Source organism: Anoplopoma fimbria, chromosome 2, assembly GCF_027596085.1.
Source record: "Anoplopoma fimbria isolate UVic2021 breed Golden Eagle Sablefish chromosome 2, Afim_UVic_2022, whole genome shotgun sequence".
NCBI lineage: Eukaryota > Metazoa > Chordata > Actinopteri > Perciformes > Anoplopomatidae > Anoplopoma > Anoplopoma fimbria.
Window position 1 is genome coordinate 29,349,371 of NC_072450.1, and position 22,852 is coordinate 29,372,222.

Genomic DNA, 22,852 nt, shown 5'->3' on the forward strand with positions numbered 1-22,852 from the left:
GCTACACAGTGCCATTGGATTGAACTGTAAAAGTCTGGACACCATAACTACCAGCAATATTCCTTTTATATAATATTCAGGGGGACATTTATTTAATTTTATATACACCCAGCTGGGGATACGCTTTGGTAAAATTCTGTTGACAGGCTGTATGAAACACAGCCAACGCAGGCTCATAAATGGGAGAGTCGGTACAAGAGCACAGCACAGGACCATCAGTACCCTTTGGGCTCGATTCACACACGCACACAAACACTGTAATAAGCGGCACATTGATATAGCGAATGGCAGGAAGACAGAGCATCATTATTGGCACAGTCTTCTGCCTCCATCCATTTAACGCGTCTATTAGAGAACATCACACACTGAGAAAGAGCAGCGATTGTACAGCAACGTGACAAATGGACTCCAGCACGACTGACTCATCAGTACAAAAAGTACAAAGAGCCTCTGATGCATCTCAGCCTGCGTCTTCGTGCCAACGTCATTTAAGTTATATTTTTGCCTCTCTGTGCGCGTGTGGCGGTGGTAGTGATTGTTGTGGCGTAATGAGCTGACTGAGCTTTGTGATTTCCTGTCTGGCCTGTAAAAGCAGCAGGAGCCTCTTCCTGTATCCTCATATGTGGGGTCCCATCTGGGGTCCCACACACACACACACAGAGACACACACACACACACACACACACACACACACACACACACACACACACACACACACACACACACACACACACACACACACACACACACACACACACACACACACACACACACACACACACACACACACACACACACCAGCATCCCATTAACTGTCACAACAGGAGGAGAAACTCCCTGTGTTACAGCCACGTCCCACTAGTTTCCCTCTCTTCCCTCAGTGCTTCTATAGTATTCAGATGGCCTGCAGTGGGCGGTGAGTGTTTGTCTGACCCTCTCAGCTCTCAGCCCACACTCTATTAAAACTAGCGGCCAGCTTGAAGCCTACGCAGGGAATATTGAGCATGTCGAGCCAAAAACACAAATAGAATCCATTGACCATAATTCTAAAAAGTTCAGTGGGGTTTTTTTTTTACTGTAGCATTTGCATTCAAATTTTCAAATAATCCAGGATGCGTGCGCAGCAGGGGGTAGAAAACACAGCGCCACTGTGTCATGATAGCTTAATGGACATTTTTAAGTATTTAGAAATTAAACAATTTGCAAAAAAACATGAGTTAAATGTACATTTTCAACACTTTTTGCCACATACAGTACCAGTCAAAAGTTTGGACACACCTTCTCATTCAATGTTTTTTCTTTATTTTTATTTTTTTCTACATTGTAGATTAATATTGAAGACATCCAAACTATGAAGGAACACATATGGAAGTATGTGGTAAACAAACAAATTCTCAACAAACTAGAATATGTTTTATATTTTAGATTCTTCAAAGTAGTTGAATGAGAAGGTGTGTCCAAACTTTTGACTGGCACTGTACCTCGGTCTGGCTAGCAATGAAGACATGGACATAAGACATGAAATTCTGGGTATTGTCCAAGTTTTCGTCTTACAACTTTAACCCTTTCTTAGTGTGTTTCCAGCTCATGGAGGTGGATTGACACATTTTTGTACCCTAAAAATGGCTTGTTTAGTGTTTAGTTGGGCTAAGCTCCACCCTCTTGGGTCACTACTGGTTGCAACAAAAACAAGATGGCTGGAAACACTGGAACAAACCAATTGGTGACATCACAGTGAATACTTCCACTTATTATATAACGTCTAACCAAAGAAAAACATGTCGTTTGCAACACACTGGAATGGAAAGTTGACAAAATCCGTCCTGCTACACACATAGCTTTTATTGCCCTCCTCGAGATACTTGCATCATTTTTTTTTTGACTCCATAAACAACGCAGTTCAACTGCTTTGAAGTTTGGGCCAAAGCATACCTTCAGGCCGCTGGAAAAACTTTCATCAGTAAAAGGAGAATTTTGCAGCCTGGTTGATAAAATCTCAACAACATAATGAGATTCCTAATAGTGCTGCCATGTGGAGGGCAATTCAGAGCAGCACAACACAACACAGCAACGGCAAAGGGACCTCACACACACACACACACACACTCTGTAGCTGTTATCCTACCTCTGGTGTTTGTAGCCATGTCTGCCACCTTCTGAAAGGCATCCAGAAAGGCCACAGCAGCCAGAACAGTGGTTCTAGATGAAAAGAAAAAGACAATTTAATTTAAGATAAAGTGGTAATAGAGTTTGAACTTGTAAATTAAATCGTCAGTTTTTTCCATTGGTAATGTAGAGATGGCATGTTTGATTTGGACAATTCATTTTAATATAGGGGATTTGAACCATTAGTATGGTGTTGCATCCAGTGGTTATCTTCCTCTGTAACCCCGCCACAACTACAGGAAAAACTGTTCAAAAAACATTGAATTTTCTTTGTTTATTTTATATAGAAACTTTCTTTTACATTTAATTTTTTTTGTAAATGAGGTTGAATTAAAAGCAGGCAGGTATCCCATAATTATTATAAAATTCAAGGAAAACAACCCACAAAGCTTTTACATTATATCATATTGAGGTCTAAATCTTTTTTTTCCAGACCAGGATATCACAGAATTCTTGTCAATTCAAGGAATGGCTACTTCACACAAAAAGAGCATCAGTATCAGCCAAGAGGAAAAAACAAAAGCAATATAGGCAGTCAGACCCTCTTATCCCCAAATAATTTAATTCAATGCAGCTTAAAATATTCTCTGGTTATTTTTTTCTCAATAGTGAAAACAAAAAAATTTATAAGTTTGTCGGTAATGTCTTATTTTGTATTGTTGTCAAAGAAAACTTACCGGAGCTGGGAATGCAGCTTGGTGGCCTTGGCGTTGAAGTCTTCCCACACAGGATAGGAGCACTGGGAACACACAGACAACAATGGACATTAATATTGACTAGATATATCGAATATTGATAAATAAAGTTTCTTACATACATAGCGGATGCCAGGAGAGAGAGAGAGAGAGAGAGAGAGAGAGAGAGAGAGAGAGAGAGAGAGAGAGAGAGAGAGAGAGAGAGAGAGAGATTTCAAAAGTGAATAAATGTTTGGGAAATGACACTGTATTGGATTTAATAAAGACATTTATTAGTGGAACTTCACTAACGCACCACTGTACTTAAAGGAGCAGTGTGTATGATTTAGTGGCTTCTATTGGTGTGGTTGTAGATTGCATTCAAACAAAAGCCCCTCCCTTTTCAAGTGTTTCAAAGAACTACGGTGGCCTTCAGGTAACGTTAAAAATGCAAAGTATCTCTATAGAGCCACTATATGGTCTGTCCCTTCTGGGCTACTGTAGAACCATGGCGGTGCAACACAACAAACTCTCTTTATTTCAATATAAACGACTCATTCCGAGGTCACGAAAACACAACGATGCTTAGTTTCAGGTCATTAAACGCTCATGAAAACATAGTTATGAATATTATTTTCTATTTCTGCCAATAACCAGATCACACACCCTTTGTTCTCCACCTGAACCTCTGCAGGTTTATAAAGTATCTCTTTATTATTCTAAGCTTCGGTCATCGATCAAATTCCCTATTCTCTTTCTACACACACACACCACCACCCTACTCTCCCCCACCCCCGTTTCACCCCATCTAAACCTTTTTTCCTTTATCCCTCAAAAACAGCAGCCAGCCCTCGTCTCCTCCTCATGTGAGCATGTATCTCATGTCTACCAAAACACACACACACATACACATATATATATACATATATATACATATATACGGATCACTTGACAGCCACACTAGCATCAGGCAGCATCAAAGGGTCTGACTGCAGCAGCCGGCACTGCTAACTCAATTCAAAGCTGAAGCCGTCTCTAATGGATGCTGCTCTCCCCCACCCTCCCAGCCCTCCCGGAGACTTGATGACTGCTCTATCACACACACCCCCTCATCCTCAGCACACATTAAATTATACTTGATCCAAGTTAACCTACAACCCTGTTAAATGCCTGTGAATTGTCTGCATGGGGGTTGTGGTTGTATGACGTCCAAGTATCGTTACAGGAACAGAAAGAAATCTGGCAAGACGGAAAAAGGAAAGTTAAGGAAATGCACAGAATAATGTAAAATGAAAGCGAAGGAGGAGAGGAGGAAGGAAAGTGTGTGTGTGTGTGTGTGTGTGTGTGTGTGTGTGTGTGTGTGTGTGTGTGTGTGTGTGTGTGTGTGTGTGTGTGCCCGGGGCATCCTGTCGAGATGTCAGACCGGCACAGACAGTGAGGGTTGTACACTCTTTGATCTGGCCTGTTTGATGTGGCTTAATTTGGTCTGAAATCACAGTCCTATTTCCCCTTGGTACCAAAACGTACCCCTCCACCAACCACACACACACACACACACACACATTAAGCCTGCTCCCTCCCCTTTGCAGGCTGTTTGAAGTGCCCTATACGCCCTCCTCCTCCTCGCACACACACAAAACACACACACACACACACACACACACACACTCAAGCAGCCCTGCAACTCATCAGCATATTTTGTGCATTTCAATCCAGTAAGAAAGCCTGGTGGCCAAGTGATGATAGAGTGTGATTGCTTCCGGATCCTTTACAGGCAGGTACACCCCACACACACACACTCAAACAGACACACACACTGCAAGGTGGAGTACTTTAAATGGATGACTTCCTGAAACATTTCACTTTGACTAAACCAAGTCACCTGCTAAGCTCCCTTTTAATGTGAGGGAGTAGAAATGCAGCAGCACTGTGGATGTCCAGTCTGTGTTTCCAGCTAGACATTAAGAAAGCGTACTCCATGACTGTGTGTGTATCATTACTTTCCTCAAGACCCTCTTCACGGTCTCAACTCTCTACGTAATGAAGTACATTCATAAAGCCACTGGATATGCGTGAATACTCAATATTTTTTCTTTTTAGGACTCAAACACATGCTTAGGACCTTTATGAAAAAAGGAGGAAATCACTTAGTGTCCTATGTAAAGAGCTGCAGTAGATGATTATATAACCCCCAGGAAACCTTTGATTTTCTCAGAACGACCGATCAAAGAAGCCGTTGTCGAAAGATTACATTTAGGTGTAGATGCTAATAGAATGGAGGCTTGCCCAAAAAAGGCAGCAGGACTCTCTATACAAGCATTCCTAACATAACAGAACATGTCATGAATGTTCATCTCTGCAGCACAACACAAATACGGTTATTAATAAATGTGATTCTTCTCTTTGATGGATCTTTATAGGTCTGCGTGTTGAAGTTGGGGAAAGATCTTACAAAGACGGGGCCTGTCTGTCCGAGGTCAAAGATCTGCTTTGTGAATTCTCCTGAAATCAGTTATAGGACGTCCGCCCGCGAGCTCCACGCTCCATAAATGTGTCTTTGAGAGTGTTTGTCTCAGCCCAGAGATCTCAAAGACCGCGACCGTAAACCACTGCGCTCACATGACGGTAGGACGCGGAGTGTCACGGTGGCCTTGGGGGGGGGAATACATCAGTGTGTGCGTGAGAAACAAAGAGCCAACAAGTATGAGAAAAAAAAAAAGCCATGGGATTGTATACTATTACATCACCGCTTCCTGTGTCACCCAGAAAAAAGTCATCAGGGCAAGCATGATTTCCACACACGCACGTACGCACGCTGCCCGATTCATCCCTTTGTAAACGTATCACAGCTAAAAATATAACCTCCCTCTCTGCTTCTTTATGTTGCTTTATATATTACAGTGCACCAGATTATAAGCACTCAAGTGTGTTGTGTCAAAGGTTTTGTACCATCACAATGTTTTGGGGTTAAATTTGTTGGATGAAATGAGGGAAATCTTCCAGCTCTGTAAACCTCACCTTCCTTTCTTTTTACCCTCCCTTCCTTCCCTTTCTTAATCGCCGTCTCCGTCAGGATTGAGTCACTCTGAATGTGGCAAGCTGTTGTGCTGCCGGCCTCACATTCAGGCAGTCAATATCAGGGATCTCCGAATATCGCAGTGATAACCAATCACACCTGAGATCCGGCTTCTGTTCTCACCCATGAACCCCTTTGACTGTGTGATTGGTTTTATTTATAGGTTCATAGGTCATATGTCTGATATATTGTAAATTCCAGAATTTGTTGTCAGTGGTACTATAATTCTAGTACAGTTCCTATGGAAATGCATTTAATGCCCTTTGAAATAGTTTAAGTGTTTGGCCAGCATGTCCACAGGTTTTCCTAGTCTAAATATCTGCATGAGAGGAAGCTGCACGTCCCTGAGCCGTGAATTTGTGATGTTTGAGAAATGTTTGTTTGCTTGAGTTTAGTCTTTCTGCTCAAAAAGGTTAACTGTTCTCATTCTACTACTACTACCTTTGGCGTCACTTTCTAAAGCAGCTGGTAGCCAAGCGGGTCAAGCTAGGATGCTTTACTACGGTGCCAATAAACACATGCTTAACGTTTACTGAATTCAAACAGAACCACTTGATCTGGCAACAAAACCACCGAGTTAGGTATTGGTAAAACATCATGGTTCGGCTTAAAATATGTACATCGACCAAGTACAACCGAACACCAGTCTCCTGGGTTAAAGTCCAGTGTTTGTTTCTGCTGTTATGTAACTCAGTTCCAAAGAAGGGAATGTTCCCTTGTTATTAAACGTCACTACAAATAAGTATGTTTAATGCATCTTTAGAGGGCACATTTGAATGATATATTTTGCCATTTAGCTTCTAGTGAGGGTAGACTGATGCAACCTGGGTTGAAGTGACACTAATTCCAGAGATCCTCCCTGATTGGCCAGAGACAGCAGGTGAAGGTCTTGGAAAACAGTAAACTGCTTGGTCTGTGTTGTTTACTCTCCAGAGAAGTAGAGGAAGGCCAGTGGTTTGTGTACCGGAAGGATTGTTCATATTTATTATCTAATATTATAGGACATTAAGCGATGAACCTAATGAAAGTGTTTATGTTTCTCCTATTTGTGGCAGGTCTGAATAAATGAGATTTTCGGGAAAATCAACACCTACATGCAGGTCCACTATTCCCACTCACACTACAAGTACAACATTTTAGACTAGAGTATCAGTGTTTGTCGGGTATATAGTAAGAACAATGGGACAATCCGAGTACAAAAAATGGTTGACAGTGTGAAACCAACAAAGGTTATTTTTAATGCTTTTTGTTACAACAGGGAAACCACCATGCTTTGGATGGCAGTAACAGGAAGTTGAATGTTTCCTCTTGGCTACAAATAAGCCCCACACTGCTAAAGTGATGCAAATGGATCTGGTGTTGTGCCCATTGAATGTTGTTTCTGCCAGTCGGAGAAACAGTCGACCAATCAGAGGTTAATAGGCAGGATTAAGAATGGGACGTCAGCCATGAAATATGGTAACAAGCATGCATGGGACTTACGCAGCTGTAAGTGGACTCACTTACACACCAACTCTTTAATGGACATATTTATTTAATCAATGTGGAAAAACAGGAAGTTATCCCTGCATCCGCTACTGCTGAAATGGACATTGGATGTGTCACTCTCTACAGATTGAGTTGGGCAATACCCAACAAAATAACACCTTCCCACAACAACAAAATCGGCCAACACGAACACAGCGTGAGGCTGAATAAATGAAGCAAACACAAAAATGGCAATTCAGTCTGATCAGGCTCGCATTTTGGTGAATCTGCACAAAGAAAAGTCATGCTTCTTGCTACTTGCAGTTTCTCTTTGCACTGTAACCAGAATCATACAAAAAACAATCACTTTGACACGTTTTGATACTGAAAAAAACATCTAAATATGATTATGCGAAAGATCTGATCAGTAAGGAGGATTGTCCGTTTTACATGATTTCTAAGCAGATGTATGGAGGTTTTTCTGCTGTCATTATGTGTTTCCTGATTTTTATACAAATAAAAGGTAAACTGTGCTTTACCCTCCACTTGATCCCTGATCTTAAATCCAACAGGAACCCTTCCACCGTCTTCTATCCCTCTAATAATAATCCCTCATTCCTGCAATACACCGTTTTCCCTTTATGGTCTTTCCTCCAGTAATCCTCCGTTTCATCTGGTTCTGACACTGGACTCTGGGGTGCTGTCAACAGTCCTCTGGCCTAGTTCTCAGAGCACCATCAGTCCACCCCAGTCTGCCCAGCACTTCGCTGAGAGCTCCACTCCACCACTCACTGCAGTGGATGAGGAGCTTACTGTCTCCCCTCTGCCTTTTGTTCCCTTTGTTTCCCCCACAGCAAGACAGGAAAACAGAGGAAATCCAGCAAGAGAGACAGAGGGGAGAGCTAGGACGGGTGGAGGCAGGCAGAGAGGGATGTAGGGATTAGCCCGATTTTTTTGTTGTATAATCGAGCCAATTCACACGTTAAAAGAGAAACGCGAGAGCCAAACAAAAGGGGCTGATTTCACAGTGCTTCGTTCTATAATTGACTGGTTTTGAGTTTTGAAAAAGAAGATCACACTCGTTTTTATCAAGGTTCAGCATAGATGTATAACCCACAGAGGAAAATGCCTCATGTTATCACGTCTCCCAGAGAGAATGGGACCTTTTGTCACTTACTGTATATAGGTAGGTCTCACTGTTCTGAATTAAAATCCTGAAAGGGATTGAATACTGACATGTGTTAAGATGGGCCCGTAAACTGCACTTTGATTCCTAAGATCAGATTCCTAAATCTGATCTTTTCCAACTCAATAACTGATAACTACAGGGCCTACTGGACAATGCTAATTTGCTGTTCCACTCCTGTCACTTTCCTCTGAAGTTAAATGGCTTTCTTGACCCTGCAAACATCTCCTTGAAGTTTGGATAAAATGGTTTCACAGTGGTGTAACCTGTCATCTGGATCATCAGTAAAATGTCAAGTTATTCCTCAACCTTGGGCCTATCTCTCGCCGAAAGTCATCAGATTGCATCCATATGTTTGTTTAGACATTCTGCTGTTAGATGAGACTACCTTAACTAGAAAAACGACAGCATTGGATTGCTTTGATCAAATATATAAAGGAAAAGCAACCCTTGTTAATGAGGTTGGGTTGGACCGTGGGTGTAAGAAACATCTGACGTTGCGGGGGTTTCCCCCAGGATACCCGAGGTGGTAAGATGCCCAGATTGATGCATCTTCAGCCCGTTTTCACTCCCTACTCGTCAAATACGGGAGCTCGGTCAATGGCTATGGCACTCTACGTGGCTGTAGTTATGGTTAGAGTAAAGGAGGTGGATAAAGAGCGATAAAGTCAGAGTAGGGAGGAGTTCATGGTGGAATGTTTGACACAAAAACATACATTTTCGCACAGGAGACTGCCGTTTGTGTCCTGTGTGAAACCAAGTTACGAAACGTTGACTTATTTCAAGTTACGAAACTTTCTGTTATATAACTGTTATATTACGTCTCATACGTAACCTAGTGAACTACTTAAACTGTCATTTTAGCCCAAATCACAATCTTTTCCTAAACCTAACCAAGTTATTTCCTTTGAAAACAAGCTTATTTTTCAGAAGACAGTGTATGCATGTAACAAGCAGGAATTGACACGCGCAAAACTTTGTTTTTGTTCCCTTTTTTCATAAATGCATATTACATTTTGGGGATTTTAGCAGAGACAGACCATCTCTGATATTGAACACAATGTTGCCCAAACCTGACCAAGTATTTTCACTTTCCTAACTTTAAGTAAGCCTCAGACATAGAGGTGGAGCTGATGACTAACAAGGGCGGAAATTGTGATTTATTTGATATGAGCCTTAACATTTTTGAGTAGACTTGTATTTCACTTGTGCATTGTGTAGGAGTCGTGGTTTCCTCCAGCATGCTGAGTAAAACACCTCTCCCAGCTCATTGGCTGGCACTGTGTTTCAAAGGCAAAAGGATCAGCATGCAGATGAGGAGACAGAGGCTGCCTCGCTGCATAATTGATGAAGTGCAGCAGCTAATTCCAATCTAAACATAGTGATGAGGGGGAAAAGGGAAACCATCTGTGTGTTGTTGTGTCTCTGTGCAGCAAGGCCAGGGATCACAGACGCCCTATCAGTGAAACATCTGCCCGACGGGATGTCAGCACCATGTTTTTTGGGGCAAAACAATACCGATGAATGACATAATATGGCAGACAGGCGTAGCCATGAATGTATGCATCTAATCAGTCGATACACAACATGCTACTGTATCACAGCAGGAATGACAGAACAGAGAGGAGGAGGGGAAAGACAGCCATTTGGATTTTGACCCATCCAAATTGGAATATCATCTTCAACTTAGAAGGGTGGTTTATGGTAAAGAGTAATTTAGCTTTGCACTTCCATTAAGTTGCAATTTTGCAAAAATCAAATCTAAAAGAAAAAAATAAAATAAAAAGGCAGAGACAGCAGAGTCAGAGATATCCTCATTTCTGTCCTTCATATGTATCAAGCTTCAAAAACACTCAATTACTACACTTCCCATAATGCTGCATGCCAACACACTTATACATAAGAGTGAATATTCTGACATGAATCAAGTAAAGTAGAGAGAGATTTACACACAGGACAGACAGTGCACAATGATTAAAAGACAGGTCCGGGGCGGGGCCATCTACATTATCTGTCATTGGGTGGTTTGTTCACAAGCAGCCGTCAATCATCCAGGCTCCTATAGGTACAAGGAGGTCGGGTGAAAGAGCCGTGGATGCACGCTGAGGCGCTTCTGTCGGACCACTTAGTGTAAGTGACAGTGCCCGTGACCCTCAGCACTCAGATATATGTATGCAGCCTGATGGAAAAACCCAAACAGATGAGACTGAGTGGGTCCTAAAAACTCACCACTTGGAGCAGATTTTGTCTGAAGTTTAAGAGACATATGAGGATGGATATCATTATCCAAGCCCAATTTAATAAGGTTTGCAATAATTTGTTGCTTTAGAAGGGTTACCGTTGACCTCCAGAATCAGTCTGTGTTGTCGACTGGAATGTTTGAGTTTCATACCAGGAGGAATTCAAATCGTTGAAGCTGCACAATGGGGTTTTTTCCACAATACCAATGGGTCAAATGAATATATGGGTTGCTTGTAGTGACCAACCCACAGAGATCTCTCCTCCACCTTTGGTCTGCCTCATCTCCAGCCTTTTACATTACATTACAGTCATTTAGCAGACGCTTTTATCCAAAGCGACTTACAGGAAGTGTATTCAACATAGGTATTCAAGAGAACTACTAGTCACCAGAAGTCATAAGTGCATCTCCTTTCTTAAACAAGCATCTCAAAGCATAAGCCAGAGCAAAAGTGTAGTGCAGAGGCAGATTACTACGAAAACAATAATTGCAACAGACTAATCCGAATATAGTAAGTGCTACAAACTACTACGAATAGGATAAGTGCAGTAAACAAATACAAATTCAATAAGTGCAGCGAACTGATACGAATACAGTAAGTGCAGCAACTAATACGAGTGCAATAAGTGCTACGACGAAGGCTCCGGGTAGTGCTTCTTGAAGAGGTGAGTTTTCAGCCTGCGCCTAAAGATGGGCAGCGACTGCTGTCCTGACGACAGTGGGGAGTTCATTCTACCACTGAGGGGCCAGGACAGAAAAAAGCTGTGACCGGATGGATCGGCCGCAGGGACCTCTGAGCGACGGGGCAACCAATCGCCCCGAGGCAGCAGAGCGAAGTGGTCGGGCAGGGGTGTAGGGCTTGACCAAGGCCTTTTAGCTTCTTTCAGCACGTTTGTTTTGATTAAGCGGCCTGCAACTTAACTGTTTCGGTTCATTCTCACAGCTTTGATCAAACTCGGTTTCAATCGCAGAAGGAAGCTGTTTTCAATCATTTATCTTTGGATAAACCAACGACCTGCCGTGCACCAAGCAGCACACAGAATATGTTAATGAGTTAAAAGGCAGACATTCGTGCCGATAACCATATATCTGCAATATGCTAATAGTCCAAAACATCTGCATGGCTTCTCAGTCAGGCTATGATTTAGACAAACATCTTTCAGCACTCTGTTCAGAAGAGTTTCCAAAGATGATGGTTATAAATTTACTGTTGCATGTAGCAATTTTGCTGATGTTGGGCTGTCCTTGGCCACCGCGCAATGTGGAAGACGCTCTTATGACTGAAAGGAGGCAGGGCTGCACAGCGCTACAGGATGCTGTGAGAGGAAGAGACTGTCAGTGCTGATGGAGAGGAGGGGCGGGGTTTTTCATTATGGTGGAATGCAGATGCAGCGTCGTAATTTTCCATTTCTCTGAATTCCTCTACAGCTGTACCTTTCTATTAAAAATTCTGCAGCTTGTGGAAGAGGAATATACTGCATATACTGATACATTAACCTCTGCTCAATCCGTAGTCCGATCCCACTATCATGCAAAAGCCCACACACCTAAGTACATAAAAATCAACCATGTCTCTCTCTAAAATTAAGATGTGATATATAGAGCATGAAGAGAACTTTCTGTTCATTCAGTGGTTTCTTTCTGAAACGAACAAGAGAATATTGATTTGCCACATTCATTGTTATTCTCTGTCCTGTTCATAATGATCAGTGTGTTTTACAGTGAACAGCTGAGTGTGATGAGAAGGCTTTGACAGGCCTGACAAAGGGCTCAGTGAGAGAGGCCGCCTTGGCGGGCTCCCAGCAGCCTCCACCGCCTCCCACCACCAGTCCCTCCCCATTCATCTCTGCCGGCTCTAACGAGCCCCGGGGCCCTAACCACCTCAGAGATTTTAACGAGTTCTAACGAGGGAGATGCTCCTTTCCTCGTCCTGTGATGAGGCTGGCACTGTAGCACCTATTACTTATGAAACTGAACTGAATCTTTTGACATGGTTGTTTCTGCATTGTAAAAAGTTTCAAGGTCATCTGAATCATTTCAAATCTGAACAATGCACATTAATGAGGCAATATTCCTTTAGGCTGCAAAACATACCAAGCCTGCTCTAAACTGGCTTCTTCTTCTTCTGCCACTTAAAAAAAACAGCTTCCCTCCAAACTGGACTCCTTCACCTTATTTTACACCATTTTGATATCTTTAAAGTCTTAGTCAAAATATCCTAATGTCCCAAAACCACAGCATTTCTTACAGTGAAATGTCTGATTAATTCATTTCAATGGATGTTGCTATGATACGCGTATTGCTAACAGAATATTTGCATAAAGATCACTTTTGATTAAATTGAGCTCTCACATTTGTGCATTTAACAATCGCAAACTGCCGCAGGACTTAAATTTGAGAAAGCAGAAAGCCAGAGTCAAATAAAAAAAAAGCTATGGGACATATTTTTCTTTGAAATTGCCATAATTAGCAATCTTAAATTATTTGAGTGAAGGTGAGCGTTTGTGTCACGGGTGTGGTGTGGACCCAAAAGCAGTACGACCAGGAGACAGATAAAGTTCTGGAGCTTTATTCAAAGCTGAGCACACAGCAGACATACAGGCAGGGTCAGACTCACATTGGGAAACAGGCAGGGGATCAGGCAGACGGAAACCAGAGGAAGCGGAGGCTAAACTCGTGGTCGGGGACAGAAGGCTAAGGCGGCTAACCGAGGCACAGGCAAGGTAGGGAAGTCCAGACAGGCCGGCAGGGTCGGCAACGGGAAATCAGTCCACGGGAAATTGTTGGAAGGTCTGACATAAATGCAGCGAGTGTGTGACTGACTGGGGTTTAAATACTGCAGGGTGTAGGTGCAGCAGAGTGAGCAGGTGAGAGTGACTGTGCTGATGAGGTGGGTGTGGCAGACAGGTGCACTGCATGAAGCTGATTAGATGAGTGAGGGAGAGTGTGGTGAGAGAGAGGGGGCTGGGCTGTGAGCTGGAAGTGGAACTGGGAGTGGCCGGAGTGAACTGAGAGAGAGTGACAGGCAGGTGAACAGAGTGAGCCAATTAGGTGAGTGAGACAGAGTGACAGGGAGTATGGAGCTACTGACAGTATGGAGGAAGAACTGTGACAGTTTGTGTCAAATCTGAATAAATTCCCTCAAGGTGTTCCTGAGATATCGCGTTCACAAGGATGGGACAGACACAAGGTCACAGTGACCCTGACTTTTGAACTTTGACGCCCAAAATCTAATCAATTCATTCTTAAAGGACTCTTCGAGGACATTTCTGCTCTGAAAACGCCAAATTACCTGATTTAATGAGCTCCATTTGCTTATACAACAAATAATAGTCAAATATCACTTCCACTAGGCCGACAGATCACAGGCATACACCTCACAGCTAAATGATAACTTTATGTTGTATGTGCCGATGTGAAGGTTCCGGGACGGAGGATGTCGCATGTGTACAGATTGTAAAGCCCTCTGAGGCAAATTTGTAATTTGTGATTTTGGGCTATACAAAATAAACTGAATGTTTTCAAAAAATGTATCTTTCACATGAAATCCTTAAAGGTACAACTCCAGTGAAAGGCAATTCCATCAGCTCCCTCAACATGTGCATTAAAGTCATGTTGACTAACATAAATGTTGTTATTTTGCCTAAATCATTTTTACTACCACTAAATATTTCAGTCAGGTTGGGAACCAATAGGTTTATGTATAATCCTCCTTGTTGCCTTTAATGCTGCAGACTTTAAGCAGGCATAAAAACAAGTTGTTAGAGGTTGAGGAGAAGATGGCATCACTTTAGCTGGGAAGTTATATGGCAAATAAGTCAACATTGACTTCTCGCTTCTCCTTTCTGGTGTTTCTAGACCCACCCGTCCACCCCTCTTATTCTTATTATTATAAATGCTAATTAAAGTGCATTTCTTTTCATATGTAGAGTCACAAACAGTGTATGAGAACAGTCTGGGCTGAGCTTCAGCATTTGGCATGGACTTGCTGGATGTTGCAACACATAATTACTTTTTAAACAGTTGACGTTCACTTAAAATCACATTTGACTTAATAGGTCCACTCAATAAGGTATTAGCATTAAATGATTGCAGAAACACAGCAATCCTCCTACCAATTATCTGCCTGATATAGACCAAGATAGATACAAACCACTCTTAACAAGTTGTTAAAGCCAGCGTTAATTCAAAACATATGTGCTCAGTGGAGTGGTTTTAGTAGCTGACTTTGCCTCGCTGAAAAACATCGACAGCTGTCTCTGGAGTAAGAGCAGTTTTCATGGAAGACATTTTGACATGACATGTAAATGACTGCTTTGGTGTTCTGGTAGTGTGCATGCTGGTTCTCTGACACATCTTTCTGGCTTACTGGGAGACTTGAATAGAGCTGAGTCATGGTTCATGTTATAGGTAGCCACTGAGCTTGTTCTTTTATACAACAAGTCAAAATGTCTTCTGTGAGGAAGGCCTATTGGACAGAGGGAAGTAGGGCTGCAATGGACAAACAGGATCCATGATGACGAGAGAGCGGTCTCTGTCTCTTTGACACGCATCCCTAGTCCTCTGTTTTATGACAGCACTGCGGTGGGAAGTCCCCATGGACCACACAGACACAAACACACCACAGATTGGACTAATGATATGCTTCCACAGAGAATCTTCAGTTCCACAGCGTGGCCCAGAGTCATAGGACGTAATTGTCACAGGCTTTTTAAAGGGCTGGACAACAACAGGCAGTCTCTGTGAGGACACTGACCAGTTCACTTCCAGTTCTCCTTGTTGGTTGATGCTGTTGTTTTTCCAGCTTGCTACTTTATGTAATGAGACAGACGGGCCTCAGACACTGTTTCCACTGAACCCCGGTGCTGATGGAATTTGCTTCCCCAGTTGTAGAAAGACAGACAAATGAACCACTCTTCATCAATTGCTAAATGAAAGCTTTCAATGCATTTTACAGTCACCATTGAGACTGTAAAATGTTGTTTTGATACTTTTTAAACGTAAATTTGATTTCAAAAGGTTCATTTCAAACCCCAGAGTGAGGTGACAATCTGGGCATCTGTGCAGCTGCTGCGCCTTTATGACAGACTGACAACTCACCTGTGTTTGTCCAACAGTGGGACTTTGGGGGCATCCGTCAAAAGGTATCCTCTGTTTAGACCAAATGTGACCTTTGTGGTCTGGATGCCAGGTGCTAATTGACAGCAAATCTATAAAAATGGCTGCCACTCATTGCTGCATTTTGCATCTATTAGACAGATAGAGGAGATGGACAGGAAACGACGGGTTGAGAGGAGTAGACATGCAACTAAGATCCCCTGCTGGCGTCGAAACGGATTCTCTCCAGGCATATTGGTACAAGTCTTAACAACAGATCCACCAGGACAGAGCTGCACCAATGTTTTAACGCCATCTCTTTGGAATTGAACTTGTCATAAACACTAATTGTACGCCTGCATTTAGAAAGAGTCACGCCATGGGTAAGTCATCTGCATGAAAGCACTGCTGCAAGACTGCAGTGACACTGAACTCAGATGCATTTGTTGGTGTATGGTAGACTACACACACTGCAGAGTGGAGCATGGTCATGGCCAGAGGATAGAAGCAAAGCAGATGTGGCTGGCCAACAAACCGCAGTCTCTTCCTGGTTCCCACCATAACTGAGCTGAGGACTTAACTCTGCACAACTAGAGATAAAAGAAGTCTTCTTCAAGGCAAAACAATGCCTCTATTTATGACTGATATATGTGTTCATGGGATTATTGAAATCCTCATATCCCATAGCTGTATACCATCCCTATGAATCAACCAGTGAACATTATGACCGTAATTCTACTGGATTCCAGTACAGAAACAAAAGTATTTTGTATATTTTTGGATTGAGGAAAACCCTCTTAGTCTGTTGACACTATTCTCGTCCGTCTCATGTTTAAAAATAGGGTTGCAACAAACTATTTTTAATGTAGTCTATAAATATCAAATCACAAGTTCTGAGAGATTGAAAAAAGAATTTCCTCAAAGCTCCTCATTTAGTCTGAACAACAATCTACAAAATAAAATGGAATCAATTTATGTTTTGGGACTCTACCAGAAAATGTTTAAATGCTTTAAAGTTCAAAAGAGAACATTATTTTCTTCATATCGTCTTTCTTAAAATATACCCGTATTCACCCTCTCTCTGAAACGCTCCGTTTAAGGGCGTGTGTCTTTAAGCCAAGTCTGCTCTGATTGGTCGGTGAGAAATATGGAGCACCTTTGCAAAGGTAGTTCCCAAGTGGTGGGTGGAGATGCATGGGTGGATGAATGCGGTATATTCTAACAGGCCAAACCTGAATGGCTTGTTGAATCACGTTTTATGTCGTATCACGTTTTACTGAAAAGCCCGACTAGCATAAAAAAAACTGCCTGGGTTGTGTTATTTCAGTTTGTGGGTTGGCAAGCACTTTAGATACCCAAATGTATGAGCATGAGCACTAAAATAAGTGACTTTTACATGATATATCTCCTTTAAAATGCAGTGCCTGCTGTATTTTAACCACATATAATCAGCATAAGTCAATATAACTGGTGATTAAAACTGTGTGTGTATAAATCTGTATACAAGTATATATAAGTGGGACTTTTTTTGGGGGAAAAAAATGATTACCAAGATAACTGCAATATCTCAGATTTACATGTGCACATGTGTGTGCTCGTTTTTTGAGGCCGATACTGACGTTGTTTGAAATATGGGACTTATATGTATGCTGGCATTTTCAACACCTGAGACACAGATTGTATATTTAGTGTATCTCTTAACAGTTTTTTTTATATTTCACACAGCAATTTAGGACTAAAAAAATGCTTGAGCTAATAATATGCAGGTAACAGAACAGGACTAACAAGGTCAAAACTCTCCTGTTTCTTAACGGACCAGGAAATCATATTCTTCTTTACAGCATCCTGCTGCCACTGTCAACCAAATTTTACATATACCCAGTAGCCATCGGTCCATATAACCAGCTGACCGTGAACGTGACCTCTGCGTCTCATCATATTACCCCTCTGTGACCTGTGTGTGTGTGTGTGTGTGTGTGTGTGTGGGTGTGTGTGAGTGTGTTATTCACTAGAGCCTCCAGGGATACATATTGGCAGACAACAACATAATGTCCTTAAGCACATCCACACACACACACAAAAACAATTTAAGAACATACGGGAAGGTTTTATATTGTATTGTATATTTCAAATGCTACACATCCTCATTTTAAACACAGATGGAAGAATCTCAACCACAAAATGCTACTACGACGTTATGACTGATGTTTTGTTATCATGAGCTTCTTGGCAGCTCCCATTGTTAACCATTATTTATTTAGAAATGATCAGGTCTATGCAACGGCAGAGAGACCAAGGCCAATTTGCATGTATCGTGCACAGCCCCACACACACACACACACACACACACACACACACACACACACACACATAAAGTGGACACATAGAGTGATGGGCTGCATTGGGTGGAGGATCTGATCTGCTTAAGATAGAAAGAGGAAGGGAGGACCTGGGGAGGAGCAGGTGGAGGAAGAGGAAGATGATGGAGAAAGAGGAAGAAAAAGTGCTTTCTAAACAGCTTGGATTCAATCTGCTGACACCGGCAGACAGCAGCATTTAGCGCGGCGCTCTTCCTGAAAATGAGCATGACGTGACACCTGAAACCACCAAGGACAGGTTTAGGTCCACTGGCAGATTTGAAACCAGTTAATAAACTCGGGATGGCAGGATGGCTTACTGGCTACAGAGTCTCATCAACATACAAGCAACTGTTCATCCAGTGAAACTATTCAGGTTAAGACATTCGATTTGATTCAGATTTTTTTTTTCCTCAACTAATTGAATTGACTTTCTGCCTGTAAAATGTTTGAAAATAGGGAAAAGGGAATTATTTAAATTGCTTATTTTGTACAACCAACAAGAATGATTCCATTTGAGCAGATGGGTCAGAGAAGCACTTTGCTTGAAAAATGAATGGAGTATCAAAATAGTCGCAGATTCATTTTCTGTCAATCAACTGATCAGTTAATCAAATAATTGTTTCCACTTCCACCAAAGTATGTCATCTCCTCGCTTAACAGCGATGGTCAAAAATATCAATATTGTTACTAAATTTCATTGTGACACATATAAATGAAATTGATATACTAATAAATTCAGTTTAATAACATTTTGAAATCTATTTGACTGATTTGATAGATATTTGAACATTCACATCGCAAATCAGTTATTGGTACACAGCAACCAATCAATTCCACGTGTTCTGCATTCCTTTTGTGGCCTATAAGTGAACACAGTGCATGTGAACATGGATCACTTGGACTGTAACAGCTGAGGAAGAAAGCATGCATGTTTCATTTAGAAAGGTCTCATTGTGTCAACTGTGTAATTGCCCCAAGTTTTACATCTGCTTGATAACCAAATCCTTAAAAAAAGACAGCCTGTTTCCCAGAACTAATAAAGACAAAACTATTAATCCAGCATCTCCTTCTGACAGATGGCTTCCTTCTTTATAAACATTGATCAAAGCCACATTGTTTCCTGTTGAGTGTGTTTGAGGGCCGATGACTCAATGATTCCCATCCACTTCACTGATGTTCATTCATTGCCTCCACTGGGGATTCGGGGAATTGAGACATGGCAGTAGTGTTTTCTGGCCCAGGTTGTAGTGACCCACATATATCAGAGTGAGCTGGATAACATAAACAAGAGGGGCATTAGAAACCCAATGAATAATAGATGAAAACAGAGAGAGAAGGAGAAGCAGCGAGATGCCTTTAAAGGGGTATTCCTTGAACATTGATTGCTCTGTTGTATCGGGTGAGTTTGGGCATCAGTGTCTGAGAGAACAAGTTAAGTACAATACAGAGATAAATACTATATAAGAACATCTAGAAGCTTTGGTAATATTTAGATTTGGTGATGATTCTGAGAAAAGTCAAAGTGTCAGCTGAAACCCCAGCTTTCTTTAAACGACATGCTGCACTGTAACCCAGAGGGCATGTCAGCCAACCTATTCAAAAGACGACCGCTGCTAACAATGGACCAAATACCGTGTGGGGTCATTTGACAAGAAGCATCTGGGACGTTACTAACTGTCCAAATAAAGACATCTGCTGAAAAGAATCTGACATCTCGCTTTATACCTTCATCCGTGTACTCTGTCGAGGAACAGTACAGATGCTGTGTCATAGGTGCTGATGTTGCTATGCAACCAACCCTGAATGTTTTTTGGAGGGATGAGCATCATTACAAGTCTGTTATCATCTCAAAATGGTTGTGTTTGGCAGAATAATGATTTCCCGTTAGGGGGAATTGTGATGATTTATGATCTGCACGGTGGATGCTTCCCATTCTACAGCTCTCAGAAGAATCTCACCCCAAAGAACAGGTGAACAGCCTGTGTTTCTGGAACTCCTAATGTCCTATCACAAGACGAGAAATGCCATGTAGACAATAACACTCATGCTATGGAGCCTGCCATCGGTTGAGACTCCATTTAGAGATTTTAATTTAGTAGTTACGCTGAGGAAATCCAAATACTAAATACCAAATACCAAATACAAAGTCAGAATCTGTCACAAGGGAAGGTTTGGCATTTTTCTTGAAAGTTGCTTTAACGCTTAAAGGACCAATGTTTAGGACCAGGCAGCTCCCTCCTGTTCTTTATCTATATGCTATAATAACTATATTATATAACAACAATTATCTCTGCTTGGGCTCATACAGTACACATTTCGGACACCAAGTAAGCATAACAGACTGGGGGAATACTGCTTGAAAAAATAAGGGCATTTAACAGGTAAGGATGGTCTAACAAAAGATGATATCAGGATGCATTATGGGAATTGTAGGACCCTGTGTTTTTCAATTTGCACCATTCTATTTGAACTTGCCCTTTTCAGTTCCCCAACTCTAAGGAGGCGAAATAGTAAAGGAGTGGAATGCACCTTTAAAATTGCCCACATTAACCTTTAACTATTCTTTATTCAGTCATTTCACCAGGCAATATATCAACTATTGGAAGTATTTTTTGGTCAATGTATCATGAGTAGGATTAGTATTGACTGGATATCCAGTATCATACTTGTATATCCCTTATACACACACACACGCGTACTCACTGCACAACAGACAGCCAATAATCTCTCCTTGACCTCTACCATTAAGGGTCATAGAGATGACAAACAAAATGCAATGAGTTTGGAGATCAGACTGCATCTTTGATACTGAGAATGATAGACAAAGGGAGACAGACAGACACACAGACATGCAGAGCTTCATGGGCGTCTGACAGGCAGACATATTGACAGAGACTGTACCGTGAACCGTTTAGATGGACACTTTCATCCAAAGCATCTGCATGGGTGCGTACCGAACCACTAAAGCCATGACACCAGCCGCTGTCGGTGACCATGCCGGAGTCTGACAGACAGACAGACAGACAGATCATACAGGCAGACAGACAGACAGACAGGCAGGGTGTCTGACGGCTGCGAGGCTTCTCACGCCTTCATGTTTTCCTGCCGGATCGGCCTGACAGAAAATCAATGACGCTGCACTCTCATGGAGAGACGCACAGATACAACAAAAAAAAAAAAAAAAAGAGCCTGAACATGAGACGGTCCACCGTGTGTGTGTGTGTGTGTGTGTGTGTGTGTGTGTGTCTCTTATCATAAAGGAAAAACAGATGATTGTGATGATGATGATGATGATGATGATGATGATGAAGCACCATGTCCACATGCGTATGTAACGGAATGTGTCCTAACAGTGGTGTGCGTCCAAAAAGGCCCGCTCGCCCCATAGAACCGGTCGTGATGGATGGAGCTCCATGAACCAATGCTGTTCTGATCATGGCACAGTTTGTCAGACGCATTGAGAAAAAAAAAAACCTTTGTGGACTGTGTTTTTTGTTTTTGCAGGGGGGGGGGTTTACATGCGCAGCCAATATTCTGAGGTGTGTGGGGGGATTCGCACCAAAGCATGACTGTCTGCATAACGGTGCCACCGCTCTCCATCTTAATGTTAACATACAATAATAATCAGCATTAGTGTGTCCAGACATTTCAAACCAGCTCCACTCTGATTAGGCTGTATGATTATTATTATTATTATTATTATTATTATTATTATTATTATCAGGGAAGGAAGCGCGTGCCGATCCAGTGCAATGTGATAAAAACAAAAAAAAGCTTTTTTATTTACCTTCATGTCGTTGACAATGGCCTGGAATAGACCCCCGAGGGCCCCGCATTCCTTCTCCACGGTCTCCATGTTTGCCAAATCCACCATTCACCGGAATTTTGCAAAAGCGCGCACCGACCGCGCGCTACCAACACTCAGCAGAGGGGAGGAGGGGGAGGGGGGTGTGGGGGGGGGGGGAATAAAAAAAATAATAATGAGAATAAATGCCAAAATGTATTTCCACCCAAAAAAAAAAATCACGACCGGGCTCTCCCTTGCTTTTTCCTCTACACCGGGAGACCGACAATAACGGAGGGAGATGCAGTAAGAACGGGAGGAGGAGGAGGAGGAGGAAGAGGAGAAGGAGAGGAGGAGGAGGAGGAAAAAAAAAGAAAAAGATGCCGAAAGAAACGGCTCTGCGCTGCGGTGTCGTCCAAACGAAGGGAAGATGGGTTGTGAGAGAAGATGGTTTCTCTCTCTCTCTCTCTCTCTCTCTGTCTCTCTCTCTCTCTCTCTCTCCACGGCTCCGGGTCAGTCAGGCGCGTAGCGGGGGTTCAGATGGCACCGGGACGACCGCTCATCTTGGCGCAGCCAGCGCTACGCAGTGTCGGCGGGGGACGCGCATGTGAAGGCAGAGGAGAACCGGAGCCCGATGGATCGCAATGTAAGTCGGGGTCCGTGTCTTTGGATGTGTGCGTGCCTGCGTGCGTGCGTGCGTGTGCGCGTTGGTTAAAGGCAGTGCTGTGATTGGCGCAGAGGCGGTGGGCTCAGCGGTGCGGGCAGAGCAGCCAGTAATACGATCCGTGCGACTGCAAAGGAGT

At 42.5% G+C, this 22,852-nt stretch overlaps 1 protein-coding gene across 1 annotated transcript in view; it reads right to left on the minus strand.

Moving 5' to 3' along the window:
* The window catches only part of mtss1lb (MTSS I-BAR domain containing 2b), a 68,358-nt gene extending 46,219 nt beyond the window's left edge, over positions 1 to 22,139 (minus strand). The window contains exons 1-3 of the mRNA XM_054610777.1: positions 22,053 to 22,139; positions 2,844 to 2,905; positions 2,126 to 2,199 (exon numbers count right to left, since the gene is read on the minus strand). Of these exons, the coding sequence (XP_054466752.1) occupies positions 2,126 to 2,199; positions 2,844 to 2,905; positions 22,053 to 22,139 (223 nt within the window). The remainder of the gene's footprint in view (positions 1 to 2,125; positions 2,200 to 2,843; positions 2,906 to 22,052) is intronic.
* Between the last annotated feature and the right edge of the window lie 713 nt (positions 22,140 to 22,852).